The 14,515-nt window shown below is 43.4% G+C and overlaps 1 protein-coding gene across 8 annotated transcripts in view; it reads right to left on the minus strand.

Annotated features, from left to right (window-relative positions):
* The window catches only part of afdna (afadin, adherens junction formation factor a), a 282,635-nt gene that overhangs the window by 64,856 nt on the left and 203,264 nt on the right, over positions 1-14,515 (minus strand). For all 8 annotated transcript variants that reach the window (XM_070889970.1, XM_070889971.1, XM_070889972.1 and 5 more), the window contains one exon: positions 9,778-9,864. In XM_070889970.1, coding sequence (XP_070746071.1) covers positions 9,778-9,864 — 87 coding nt within the window. The remainder of the gene's footprint in view (positions 1-9,777; positions 9,865-14,515) is intronic.

Raw genomic sequence — 14,515 nt, forward strand, 5'->3', positions numbered from 1 at the left:
TCCCAGAAATCAATCTAGTAAACCTTTGTTGCACCCTCTTCAAGGTAAGTATATCCTTCCATAGGTAAGGAGACCATAACTGCACAGTACTCCAGGTATGGTCTCACCAAGGCCCTATATAATTGCAGTGAGACTTTTTTACTCTGATACTCTAATCCCTCTGTAATAAAGGCTAACAAAACATTTGCGTTCCTAATTGCTTGCTGTACCTGCATGTTAACTTTCTGTGGTTCCTGTGCAAGGACACCCAAATCCCTCTGCATACCAACATTTACTAGTCGAATGATCATTTTTTTTTAAATTCCTGTCCTGCTTGATGGATTCCCAATGACAAATTCATGTGTGCCCTGACACCTTGAAAAAAATTGTGAAGATATTCATAGGATTACCAAATACTACTTAGAGTGGTTCCAATCTTTTCTGAAATAATCCACTCAAAACAGCAGCTTCTAAGCAGTTTTTAAATCTGTACACAAACATGATATAGAACCAGACTATACAGAATGCTGTCCCAACTACTAGTCAAGGCACACTATTAATGTATATTTATGCTGAGAAAAACCTTTGGAACCAGAGAAGTGCATCATGTTACAGAAATGAACTTCTTCGAAAACCTGTTATTTGCTATTTCATAATAGAATGAAAACAAAGTGCATTCAGACCTATTCTACACTCCCCGCAATTTCACTAATATTTTAATTGAAATATTCCACGACTAATGGACACCTACCAACATGAACGCTTCATTTTGTTATAATTTTATAACAGGTATCAGTGCATTCTTTTAATTTAATTAAAATCTTAATTATTCTAATCTTTTTTCAGCGATAGGCAAATCAATGCAATTGGAAAGAGAAAAAAAAAAAATGTGCTTCAAGATCAAAAGCAGATTACTGAAAATATAGACAATTTTAATTCTGATTAAAAAGCTCTTAATGAAGACTATACCCTGCTGGACAAAAGCAACAGGCAAGCTTGTATAAACAAATGAGTAAATAAAAGGAAAATTGTTGCAGTAGGGTGGTTCAATGTTGAAAAATTGTGGTACTTATTCAAATGTCGTGCTTGCGAAATACAGTATTGTACAGGAATGCAATGTAGATAAATTACTGTATCATTTACAGACGCCAATAAGTCTTACCTCTTCTATTTGACAATTAAAGCCTTGGAACATCATTATTTCAGCTCATCCAAAACTTGAAAATCTTGCCTCCAGCTTAATGCAGCCTTCACAACTTCTACTAACAATCCAACATCCAGACACCGAAAAACATGAGCCTGTTGACTGTCCAAACATCCAGACACCAAAAAACATGAGCCTGTTGACTGTCCAAACATCCAGCCAGTTCTGATAACCAGCTGCTTTCAGCGTTACATTTGGGGCGGGGCTTTCCAGAGCTGTTAAGAGTATCTAAGGATAACTATCTGTTTTTGTAAAAAAAAAATTATATAACAGATTAAAAAGATTGCACGCAAAAAAGCTAGAACCAAAAATATGCTTCTTTGAGGTAAAACACAGTTAGGACTGGACGGCAAATACTGCTGCCTCCATTAGTCTTTTACATACATGACATTTCAAGGGTTTTATAAATATGTACATAGTGCATTTTAACATGAATTGATTGTAAAGTTAATATATTTTGTAAATCTTCTACACGCATTCAAAAATAAGTTAGAATATTCTTCTACATGAACAGGGAGTGAAAATTATGTTTAAAATTGTTTTGCTGATCTTTGAAACTTTTCCACTGAAAGTTAATTCTAACCAAAAAGATCACTTTGTTTCCATTCACTAAAAGTTCCTCCAAAACTGACATTCTATTTCTTACCCATACCAGAGAACGCTTTAACTGCAAACTTCAAAACAACCACAAGCTACATAAATGAAGCCAAACTTCAAAAGTATAGTCAAGCACGGTTTAATTGAAAACAGGTAACACAAGCAGAAAAACATTCACTTTTTTTGGAAAGTGAAGTGTCGGTTTCCCAGCTCTATTTTTAAAATTTCTGCGAGTTGGACAGAGAGGGGAGATCTTCAAATCTAGGTATGGTAGTAAGAAGAGACAGAGAGAGAGGCAGTGAGGTAGGAGCCACGGATAAAGAATGAGTGAGAGGTAGGGCATCAGTGCAAGAGGAGGAGGAACGGGGCATCGAAAAAAGCACCCAAGAGGAGGAGCAGTGCATACAACGCCAGTGATAGAGTGAAGCTTCAGATAGGCAGCCGGGCAGGACATGAGCCAATTGCAAATACATTGTAAACACACTTCATCACTCCCTACTCAAGACCCACTACCGCCAAACAAAATCAAAGGCAAAAAAGGCTGAAGTAGATGGCAGAAACTGAGCCAGCAACTGAGATTGAGTGAGACTTGCACACATACAGCAGCATGAGAATGAGAGTTAGGGGAACATTTCTGCAGCTCACCATTATCAGTGCCATGAGAGATACTAGCAAGTTATTATTTATTATTTTTTTTAAAAACGTGTCCGCACTTTAGCTGTCACACACAAATGTGTGTTCTGGTGGCTGGTGTGCAACGGCCACCACACGTTAAAAAAATCCAAGCACAGGCATCTTCCACCCTCCAAGATGTAGTTCGAGACCTGGAATATTAGGTCCTTCATTGAAACACCTGTGAACTCATTCCTTTTTGGCGTGGAAGCAAGTCATCCTCGCTTCGAGAGACTGCCTATGATGACGACAAATGTGTGCATTATATGGTATAATGCTTTTGTCCTCATCAAACAGACTATGCTGTAGCGCAGATCCACAGGTCTATCGTATAAAGTCGTACTTTCAATGCACATTCCTTGCTCATCGCACTTGCATTTCCTGTTCATCACATGTGTGACACTCAAATTTCTGTCACATTTAAGCATACAGAAATTCTCCAAGAGTCAGAATGTCGGCAGCGTCGATAAATTGACCGTACAAAACAACTTGCATTTATATAGCGCCTTTAACGTAGAAAAACATCCCACCGCACGCCACATATGGAGATATTGGAGCAGATGAGCAAAGAGAAGGAAAGCGAGGTCGAGGCGGAGAGATTTAGGGAATTCCAGAGCTTAGGTCTTTGGCAGCCGACAGCATGGCCGCCAATGGTAAAGTGATTCAAATTGGGGATGCGCAAGAGGCCAGAATTGGAGGAGTGCAGATAGCTCAGGAGGGTTTCTCGGCTGGAAGAGGTTAGATAGGGAGTGACGATGCCATGGAGGGATTTGAAAACAAGGATGAGAATTTTAAAATCAAGCCATTGCTCAACCAGGAGCCAATATAGGTCAGCGAGCACAAGGGTGAAGGGTGAACGGGACTTGGTGCGAGTTAGGATACAGGCAGCAGAGTTTTGGAGGAGCTTAAGTTTATGGAGGGTAGAAGTTTATGCAGGATGGAAGATTGGAGTCTTACCAGGTGAAAAATAAAGTTAGAGTTCTGAGCTGCAGCCTCAACAATTAAACTCGGACTCTGTTTGCTTAACAGCAAACTTTGTAGTTTTAAGGAATAAATACCCTACACTTTTACATGATAAAACATCATCCGATTTACAATGAGCAATGCCATGACAGTTCCGTTGGTTGCTACTATAAATGTCTTGCATATAGTTCACATGCGCTTTAAATGTGAGCACAGCACAAAACATGACATTTCCAAATTTTTTTCTAGCCAATCAAAAAACACTCAACCACTTCACAGTCTTGGAGTACATCTCAGAATGCTTTCCATATCTCAGATCTACTGCCATCTTTTCTCTCTATGTTCATTCAGCATAGGTCTTCCGAACAATAGCCAGGCTGTTGGCAGGACCTGTAGCTTTCAGTGTCATGTGAAGTAAACTGAATTGGCTGCACCTTGGGAGAAAGCTGAGTGGGACTGTCAATTTGACACTTTTTGTTGAAGATGCCTGCAAGCACTCTGGCTTTGTCTCTCACAAGATTGGTGGCATAATAAGAAGTGTAGTTGAGAGCATAACATTACAAGATTGAGTGGGCAAAACTGTGGCAGATGGATTTCAACACGAAGGTCATCCATTTTGGACCAAAAAATAGATACATGTATCTTAAATGGTGAAAAGCTGGGAATCGTGGAGGCCCACAGAGATTTAAGGGTCCATGTACACAGATCACTAAACTGTAGCAGTCAAGTACGAAAAAAATCAAAACGGCTAATGGAATGTTGGGCTTTATAACTAAAAGGCTAGTATATAATGGGGAGGAAGTTTTACTATAGCTATACAAAGCCCTGGTTAGACTACATGAGTACTGTGTTCAGTTCTGGGCACTGCACCTTAGAAAGGATATATTGGCCTTGGAAAGAGTGCAGCGCAGATTCACCAAAATGGTACCAGGGCTCCAAGAGTTAGATTATGAGGAGATTTTACATAAACTAGGCTTGTATTCTCTGGAACATAGAAGATTCAGAGGGGATTTGATTCAGATTTTTAGGATTTTGAAAGACAATTTTTTCTGCTGGTAGCTGAGTCTAGGACAAGTTTTTGATTTGAGTATTTTGATGAGTTAACAGAGAGGCTGGACGAGGGAAGTGCAGTTCATGTGTATATGGACTTTCAATAAAGTACCACATACTAGGCTTGTTAGCAAAATGAAGCTCATAGGATAAAAAGAGCAGTAGCAAGCATGGATACAAAATTGGCTACGGGATTTTAAAAGAGTTGTGGTGAACGGCTGTTTTTCGGACTGGAGGAAGGTATACAGTGGCGTCCAAGATTTAGTACTAGGACCACAGCTGTTTTTGATATACATTAATGTCGTGGACTTGGGGGTACAGGACATAATTCTGAAATTTGCAGATGGCACGAAACTTGGAAGTGCAGTAAGGAAGATAGTAATAGATTTCAAAACGTCAGACAGGCTGGTGGAATGGGTGGACACACGGCAGCTGAAATTCACAGAGAAGTGTGAAGTGATACATTTTGGTAGGAATAATGGCGAGACCATACACATTAAATGGTACAATTTTAAAAGGGGTGCAGAGAGAGACCTGGGGGTGCTTGCGCACAAAACTTTGAAGGTGGCAGGACAGGCTAATAAAGCAGTTAATAAAGCAAATGGGAACCTGGACTTTATAAATAGAGGCATAGAGTATAAAAGCTAAGAGGTTACGCTAAGCCTATATAAAACATTAGTTCGGCCCCAGCTGGAGTAGTGTATCTAATTCTGGACACCACATTTCAGGAAGGATGTGAAGGCTTTGGAGAGGATACAGAAGAGATTTACTAGAATAGTTCCAGGATGAGGGAATACAGTTATGAGAATAGTCTAGAGAAGATGCGGTTGTTCTCCTTAGAGCAGAGAAGGCCAAGAGAAGATTTGATAGAGGTGTTTAAAATCATGAAGGATTCAGATGAGTAAATAAAGAGAAACTGCTCCCAATGGCTGAAGGGTAGAGAGGGCACAGATTTAAGGTGATTGGCAAAAGAACCAGAGGCAACACGAGGAAAATTTTTTTTAAAACGCAACGAGTGGCTAGGATTGGAATGCACTGCCTGATAGGGTGGTGTATCCTTCAAAAGGGAATTGGATAATTGGATAGATACTTGTGTAATGAGACAGGAATAATAAACGATCTCCTAGTAAAAGATCCTCTCGGAATGAGTGATCACAGTATGGTTGAATTTGTAATACAGATTGAGGGTGAGGAAGTAGTGTCTCAAACGAGCATACTATGCTTAAACAAAGGGGACCACAGTGGGATGAGGGCAGAGTTGGCTAAAGTAGACTGGGAACACAGACTAAACGGTGGCACAATTGAGGAACAATGGAGGACTTTTAAAGAGCTCTTTCATAGTGCACAACAAAAGTATATTCCAGTGAAAAAGGGCAGTAAGAGAAGGGATAACCAGCTGTGGATAACCAAGGAAATAGAGAGTATCAAATTAAAAACCAATGCGTATAAGGTGGCCAAGGTTAGTGGGAAACTAGAAGATTGGGAAAATTTTATAAACAGCAGCAAAGAATGACTAAGAAAGCAATAAAGAAAGGAAAGATAGATTACGAAAGTAAACTTGCGCAAAACATAAAAACAGATAGTAAAAGCTTTTACCGATATATAAAACGGAAGAGTGTGACTAAATGTTGGTCCCTTAGATGATGAGAAGAGGGATTTAATAATGGGAAATGTGGAAATGGCTGAGATCTTAAACAATTATTTTGCTTTGGTCTTCACAGTGGAAGACACAAAAACCATGCCAAAAATTGCTGGTCACGGTATTGTGGGAAGGGAGGACCTTGAGACAATCACTATCACTAGGGAGGTAGTGCTGGACAGGCTAATGGATCTCAAGGTAGACAAGTCCCCTGATCCTGATGAAATGCATCTCAGGGTATTAAAAGAGATGGTGGAAGTTATAGCAGATGCATTCGTTATAATCTACCAAAATTCTCTGGACTCTGGGGAGGTACCAGCGGATTGGAAAGCAGCTAATGTAACGCCTCTGTTTAAAAAAGGGAGCAGACAAAAGGCAGGTAACTATAGGCCGGTTAGTTTAACATCTGTAGTGGGGAAAATGCTTGAAGCTATCATTAAGGAAGAAATAGCGGGACATCTAGATAGGAATAGTGCAATCAAACAGACGCAGCATGGATTCATGAAGGGGAAATCATGTGTAACTATTTTACTGAAATTCTTTGAGGATATAACGAGCATGGTGGATCGAGGTGTACCGATGGATGTGGTGTATTTAGATTTCCAAAAGGCATTCGATAAGGTGCCACACAAAAGGTTACTGCAGAAGATAAAGATACGTGGAGTCAGAGGAAATGTATTAGCATGGATAGAGAATAGGCTGGCTAACAGAAAGCAGTGAGTCGGGATAAATAGGTCCTTTTCGGGTTGGTTCAAACTGTCACAGGAGCATCCAGTCGTGCCCCTTAACTGCCCCCAAAGGAAGTGGAGTGTGGGAAATTGCACAACACTTCTATTGAGAGGTGGTAAGGCCAATGCTGCGGCGGGAGCAGGACTTCCACGCTGGGGACTAAAATTCCCTGCCCAGAAGGTTACCGCCCCCAAGATGGGAGCCTGTGCGGTGAGGGAGAGGGAAGATGAGGGGAGACGGGGGCGGGGGATGGAGGGGAGAGTGGTGGAGGTGGGGGGGGGGGGGGCGGAGAAACCCAGGGCGGGGAACAGGAGGGGTCACATTGCAGCGAAGGTCTGGGGGGGACAAAGTGTGTTGGAGGGACGGGCCTGGGGGCTCTGTGCGGGGAGTGTTCAGAGTGGGGTGGACGGGTTGACTGCGCAGATTGCGGTTGGTGGATGTGGTGTGGTTGGCGTCGTGGAGACGTGGCTCCGGGGTGGCCAGGGCTGGGGGCTCGACATCCGGGGGGTGTTCGGCATTTGAGAAGGATTCTGACGGGACGGGACGGGGGGGGGGGGAAGTGTTCCCGGTGTTGGGTGGGTCCGGAGCCGGGGGGGGGGGGGGGGGGCACGCTCTTGGGATGGGGGGTGGGCTGTTTGGGGCTGGGATTGGGAGAGACTTCTTCACTCGGGGAGTTGTTGGTCTGTGGTGTTCCCTGCCGCGGAGAGTTGTTGATGCCAGTTCATTGGATGTGTTGGGTAGAGAGTTGGATGTGGTCCTTGCGGCTGGGGGGGTCGGGAGGTGTGGAGGGGGAGGTGCTGGGGTGGGTGATCAGCCATGATCTTATTCAATGGCGGTGCAGGCTCGAAGGGCCTACTCCTGCACCTTTTTTCTATGTTTCTATGTTTCAACACCGCCTCCAGTGCGCCGGCGCAGCCTTCGGCCGCCTGAGGAAAAGTGTGTTCAAAGATCAGGCCCTCAAATCTGGCACCAAGCTCATGACCTACAAGGTTGTAGTGATACCCGCCCTCCTGTATGGCTCAGAGACATGGACCATATACAGTAGACACCTCAAATCGCTGGAGAAATACCACCAACGATGTCTCTGCAAGATCTTGCAAATCCCCTGGGAGGACAGATGCACCAACATTTACGTCCTCGATCAGGTCAACATCCCCAGCATCGAAGCACTGATCACACTCGACCAGCTCTGTTGGGTGGGCCACATTGTTCGCATGCCTGACAAGACTCCCAAAGCAAGCACTCTACTCGGAGCTACTACACACAAGCGAGCCCCAGGTGGGCAGAGGAAACATTTCAAGGACACCTTCAAAGCCTCCCTGATAAAATGCAACATCCCCACTGACACCTGGGAGTCCCTGGCCAAAGACCACCCTAAGTGGAGGAAAAGCATCCGGGAGGGCGCTGAGCACCTTGAGTCTCGTTCCCGAGAGCATGCAGAAAGCAAGCGCAGGCAGCAGAAGGAGCGTGCAACAAACCAGTCTCCCCACCCACCCTTTCCTTCAACGACTGTCTGTCCCACCTGTGACAGAGACTGTAATTCCCGTATTGGACTATTCAGTCACCCGAGAACTCACTTTTAGAGTGGAAACAAGTCTTCCTCGATTTCGAGGGACTGCCTATGATGATGACTATTCTATGATTCTATCGATTGCCTGCCCCATAGCAGTTCTCAGCTGGAGAAAGATGCCTCTCGTTTCACCAGGCACAGCTTCTACCTGGGCAGGTAGATAGAGTGGCAAGGAGGAAAGAGACTGACTGATGTATTGTAGATTCCCGAATAGTGTCAAACAAAAACATTTTCAGGGGCAGCATACCCCAGACAATAAATCTTGTACATTTCAACATTTGCATTGCTTATGTTTTTCACCTTCTTACAAGTTAATGAATATTAACCTTAATTTCCAAGATCTGCATGGCAGCAGAAAATCTCAGCCAGCAGCCAAGCATGTCAGGAAGTAGCCAATGCACGCCCATGATTTTCCTTCCTCTGAAATCAAAGGATGGAAAGTCTGAGGAGCACCCAGTATACACAGCAGTACTGGATATACCTACAGATTAAGTTACAATAAACCATCATTCCACTGCAATTTCAGTGTAATTACTTGCTTTGATAATCCGTGGGCTTTTTTTCTTGAGTTGTCAGCTTTTGTAAAGCCATGAGTTAGTTTTCCCTAGGATTCAAGCTGACATCCATTCATTACAACTGAGGCAATTGTCGCTCAACAATGGGGAAATATCACTGAAGTGATCACAAGCAAACTGCACTGCTCACTGACCTGTTGCAGTAACACATCAGATGAGTTGCAATTTCAGAAAGAACATTTCATTAAGTGACTCGGGATCCATATAACAGGATTCGTATATTCATATAATAGGATTCCACTGAACTCAAAACACCAATTTCCTGCTTCTGTAACCCACAAGATACTAGTCATCCAAAATTTCTCCATGAATGAGAATGGTTGGTTATCCTAAAAAACTAGATAACCCTAGTACTGATTATTGTTAACATATTTACTTCCTTATCACAGAAGGCAAGTCTCAATACCAATACCGAGATAGTCACCACAGCCAGCCACACATCCAAAACTGTGTGAAGATGAAGCACCTATTCTAAGTGGTTAAAAATGATGCATGGCAAAACCACCCATTAGTCAAACACAAAACAGCAGTCTCTGATTGAAATAGAAAAGTCATTCAGCTTATTTTCTCATGCAGCTTAAAAATAGTGACAAATATGGAAGAAAAGGCAGGTTGTATTAGGGATGATAAGCTTATAAACTTTCACCATTCCTTTGGGATGTACCCCATTATATGTTATTGCTATTGCTGTCTAACGTGCTTCTCTGAACAGATGAAACAAGAATTCTCGAAGGTTCTTCCATTAACGCTGTCAGCAGCCTCATCCTCAACCCCATTTTAAACACAAATATTATCTTACCTTAGCAGCTACAATGCTTAGTCCCATTCCATTTTGCTTTTTTAGTGTCACTGTAATTACTTCTGGTTCTTTACGATTAGGCTCAGCCTGAAATAAGAACAGGATACTGAATAAACCAAATTTAGTATACAATTTGCTCACCTTTGTCAAGTAATACAAGATGAGGGACTCATCAACTATGATCAGTGGCTGATCTAAAGCTCAACTGTATAAATAAGATCACATGACATTCATGATATTTCTTAATTACAAAATGAAATAGTATTAATATACCTTGTATTGTATTACCTTTTTCATTTCAATAAAAACTGCAAATTCCCAACTCAAACACAGGCGTGTTTCTTTTCATTAAGCAGCTCAATACAAAACAGTATCTGACTTAGAATTCCAGTCATTGAATTTATACTCTTATCAAACTGGTTAATCATAGTATATTTTGGCAGCTGTTTTCTGGCTGTAAAATTGGCTCCATTTTTGTTTTCAACTTTGTGATAAGAAAGTTTTGGAACACAGATAAAATAACTGGATTTCTTGCCAAACAGCTAGGTTATAACTTTCCCTGAATTTAATAAAATGTTATTGCTGCAGTACATAATGGTAGAATTGGTTAGGAAACTGCTGAGTCCTTGTGTTCAAACACTGCACAATGAGATCTTAGATACACCAAAGTACATATTGGAACCATTATTGATGAGGCTTTCATTGCCTTTCTTGTGGCTTCAGATTCAATGAATTAGAATAAATTAAGGTTGTAGTTACCTCGTTCGATTAATGAGCAAATCAGGAAAGGACAAACACAATTTGGTCAATAATCCACCAAATAGAAACAAGTGAGGTTCGAGGTGACTGAACTCCTGCTAGATCAAAGTTACTCGCAAGTTAAACCAGCAGTGCGGGAGACTCGGATATGGATATTCAGTGACAGATCAGCGCAGCAGGTGAATAGAAAAACAGGTATACTAAGTGTATGGCCGATGTGACAGACCAGCATTCATCAATTTAATGACAAATACTAAAATACGAGATTATGTACAATATGCCAAAAAAAGGAAAAAGTTTGCACATTAAACTAAATATGATATAGGAAGACACAGAAAATTCTGAAGCTTGGACTTGTCATCAGTTGAAATATTAAATCGGAACTCAAATTCACAAACCGAAGCTTATAGATGGATATTGAAACATTAAAAAGAAATTACAGCTCATATAAGTAACTCAAACATAAATTGTATAAAAAAAAGTGGGGAAAAATGGAAGCTAACCAAGTGGAGGCACACCAGACAAGGTGTAGAAAAGGTGATTGTTTGAGATGAGGAATTCTTTAAAAGGACTGAGAAATTTCCCCAGTTGGTTCTAATCAGAAATGTCTTGTGTTAAAAGGGACAGATGGGTATATTTTGCTTTGTTTCTTTGGCATTATATCAATTAACAAGAAATATAGACACCTGTCGTCATTAACTGAAAGCTGAATGTAGCAACTACATAAAAAAAAACAACGAACCTTGGGACAATATGAAAAAGTGAAGTTTCTGTTAAACATGGCATCTTTCTGCTTTGTTAAATATATTATCCCAACTGTAGACTTTGAATATTCGGTATACTGTATTCACTGCTCACGCTGCCTTCCATCCCACCACAGATCTGCCCTTTTGTTCTTTCCTCCCCTCCCCCTGTATGTGCATAAAATCTGTTACATCTCTAACTTTTTCCAGTTCTGATGAAAGGTTATCAACCTAAAACGTCAACTCTGTTTCTCTCCCCAGATGCTGCCTGACCTGGTATTTCCAGCATTTTGTTTTTATTTATTTTTTGAATATTCAAATATGCTGCCACTAATGACTCAGAATCATGGAATCGTTACAGCACAGGAGGCCGCCATTTGGCCCGTCAAGCCGTACCGGCTCTCTGCAAAAGCACTTCAACATAGTCCCATCCCCCGGCCCTTCCCCCAAAGCCCTGCAATTTTTTTTCCTTCAGGTACGTATCCAATTCCCTTTTGAAAGCCACATTTGACCCTGCCTACGCCAGCCTCTCAGGCAGTGCATTTCAGATCCTAACCACTTGCTGTGTAAAAAAAGTTCTCTCATCTCGCCTTTGGTTCTTTGCCAATCACCTTAAATCTGTGTTCTCCAGTTCTTGACCCATCCGCCAATGGGAACAGTTTCTCTCTATCTACTCTGTCTCAACCATTCATGATTTTGAACACCTCTATCAAATCTACTCCTAATCTTCTCTGCTCTAAGGAGAACAACCACAGCTTCTCCAGTCTATTCACGTAACTGAAGTCCGTAATCCTTGGAACCACTCTTCTAAATCTTTTCTGCACCCTCTCTAAGGTCTTTACATCCTGCCTATAGTGGTGTGCCCAGAATTGGACACAATACTCCAGTTGAGGCCGAACCAGTGTTTTATACAGGTTCATCATAACTTCCTTGCTTTTGTACTCTCTGGGGCTGAAATTGACCTCCACCCAAAACTGGGCGCACCTATCGATTTTTTAAGTGTTCTGTCCAGCCCAATGCATGGGGCGGACAATCCGGCAATTTTCAGGACTTTGTTTCTTGTTTCCAATTGGAGCGGTGTTGGTGTCGGGAGAGGAGCGGGAAGTGCGGGCAGCTGTCACCAGCGCGCCATATCGCACTGACGCCTCACAACGTCCCTCCCCTTCAGTTAAAGGGGAGGGCCACTGCAAACTCTGCATGGGGTTTAGTTAGGTCCACTGGGCCACCAGGGTGGGTTTCAGCCAGGCCAGCGGCCTGACACCCAAGAGGGGGTTCCAGGTTGCCTGTTGGCGGCCCGGCCGAACCTGTGGGCACATTTACTGCCTTGATCTATCAGTTGGCAGACAAAAAAAATAAAATGGACTTGCCGGCAGTGCTATCTCCCCTTTAAGGGTGGGTTGCGCTGCCCAGCCACACACAGTTCCCCACTGGGGAAAACTGTGGCACCTACCGGCACCAGCGCCGTTCCCGCGTGGCATTTCCACATGGGGGTCACCACTGGTTGGAAAGGGGTCGACACATGCCCGTCGTGGTGGGAGAATGGGTGGGGTGGTTCTGTACACCGCTCCAAAAAAAAGGCGGCAATTTACAAAATGGAGGCCCCACCGTGCCGACCAAGCGGCGAGTCCTGACCGACCCGTCCATGGGCTCATAGAAAAAAGGGCAATTTCAGCCCCAATGCCTCTATTTATGAAGCCCAGAATCCAAATGCTTTCTTAACCGCTTTCTCAACCTGCCCTGCCACCTTCACCTATTTGAGCACATAAACCCCCCCAGGTCTCTATTCATGCACCCACTTTAGAATTGTATCCTTTGGTTTATATTGCCTCCCCTCGATCTTCCTACCAAAATGCATCACTTCACTTTTCTGCATTAAATTTTATCTGCCATACGTCCGCCCATTCCACCAGCCTGTCTGTCCTCTTGAAGTCCATCACTATCCTCCTCATGGTTCACTATATATCCAAGCTTTGTCTCATCTGCAAATTGTGAAATTGCGCCCTGTACACCCAAGTCCAAGTTATTAATATATATCAAGAAAAGCAGTGGTCCTATTACCAACCCCTGGGGAACACCACTGTATACCTTCGTCCAGTCCGAAAAACAACTGTTCACCACTACTCTGTTCTCTGTCACTTAACCAATTTTGTATCCATGTTGCCACCGTCCCTTTTATTCCATGGGCTTCAGGTTTTCTGGTAAGCCTATTGGGGCCAAGTTTCGGCCTGAGTTGCTCCTGTGTTTTTGGAGCAACTGGTTTAGAATGGAGTATCTTAGAAATTGCAATTCTCGGCATTTAGTTTGCTCTAGTTCTAGTCAGTTAGAACAGATTTTTTTTTTCAAAAGGGGGCGTGTCCGGCCACTTACGCCATTTTTGAAAGTTTAGGCAGTGAAAACATACTCCTAACTTAGAATGGAGTAAGTGTAGATTTTTGTACGCTCAGAAAAAGCTTGTCTACACTTCGAAAATCAGGCGTAGGTTACAAATCAGGCATAGGGAATGGGGGGGGGGGGGGGTTAAAGGGACGTTTACAAACATTAAACACTTCAGTTTTATAATAGCCATCATCAATAATAAATGATAAATACATCAATAAATCAACCAATAAATCAATCAAAAAAAATAAATAAAAAATAAAAATAAAAAAAATCAATAAAACAAAACATTTTCTACTTACCGACTGCAGCACCGGGTGTCCTCCAACAGCGTGCTGGGATTGCCCCCCAGTGTGTGTCTGTCAGTGTCTCTAACTTTCTGTCTGTGTTTCTGACAGGGAGGGCATGAGTGGGGGGAGGGAGGGCATGAGAGTGGGGAGGAGGGAGAGAGTGGGGAGGAGGGAGAGAGCGAGAGAGCGAGAGAGCGAGAGAGCGAGAGAGCGAGAGAGCGAGCGAGAGCGAGAGCGAGAGCGAGAGAGGAGAGAGAGAGGGCGAGCGAGAAGGGAGGGAGGGCGAGCGAGAAGGGAGGGAGGGCGAGCGAGAAGGGAGGGAGGGCGAGCGAGAAGGGAGGGAGGGCGAGCGAGAAGGGAGGGAGGGCGAGCGAGAAGGGAGGGAGGGCGAGCGAGAAGGGAGGGAGGGCGAGCGAGAAGGGAGGGAGGGCGAGCGAGAAGGGAGGGAGGGCGAGCGAGAAGGGAGGGAGGGCGAGCGAGAAGGGAGGGAGGGCGAGCGAGAAGGGAGGGAGGGCGAGCGAGAAGGGAGGGAGGGCGAGCGAGAAGGGAGGGAGGGCGAGCGAGAAGGGA

Source organism: Pristiophorus japonicus, chromosome 9, assembly GCF_044704955.1.
Source record: "Pristiophorus japonicus isolate sPriJap1 chromosome 9, sPriJap1.hap1, whole genome shotgun sequence".
NCBI classification, from domain to species: Eukaryota; Metazoa; Chordata; class Chondrichthyes; family Pristiophoridae; genus Pristiophorus; species Pristiophorus japonicus.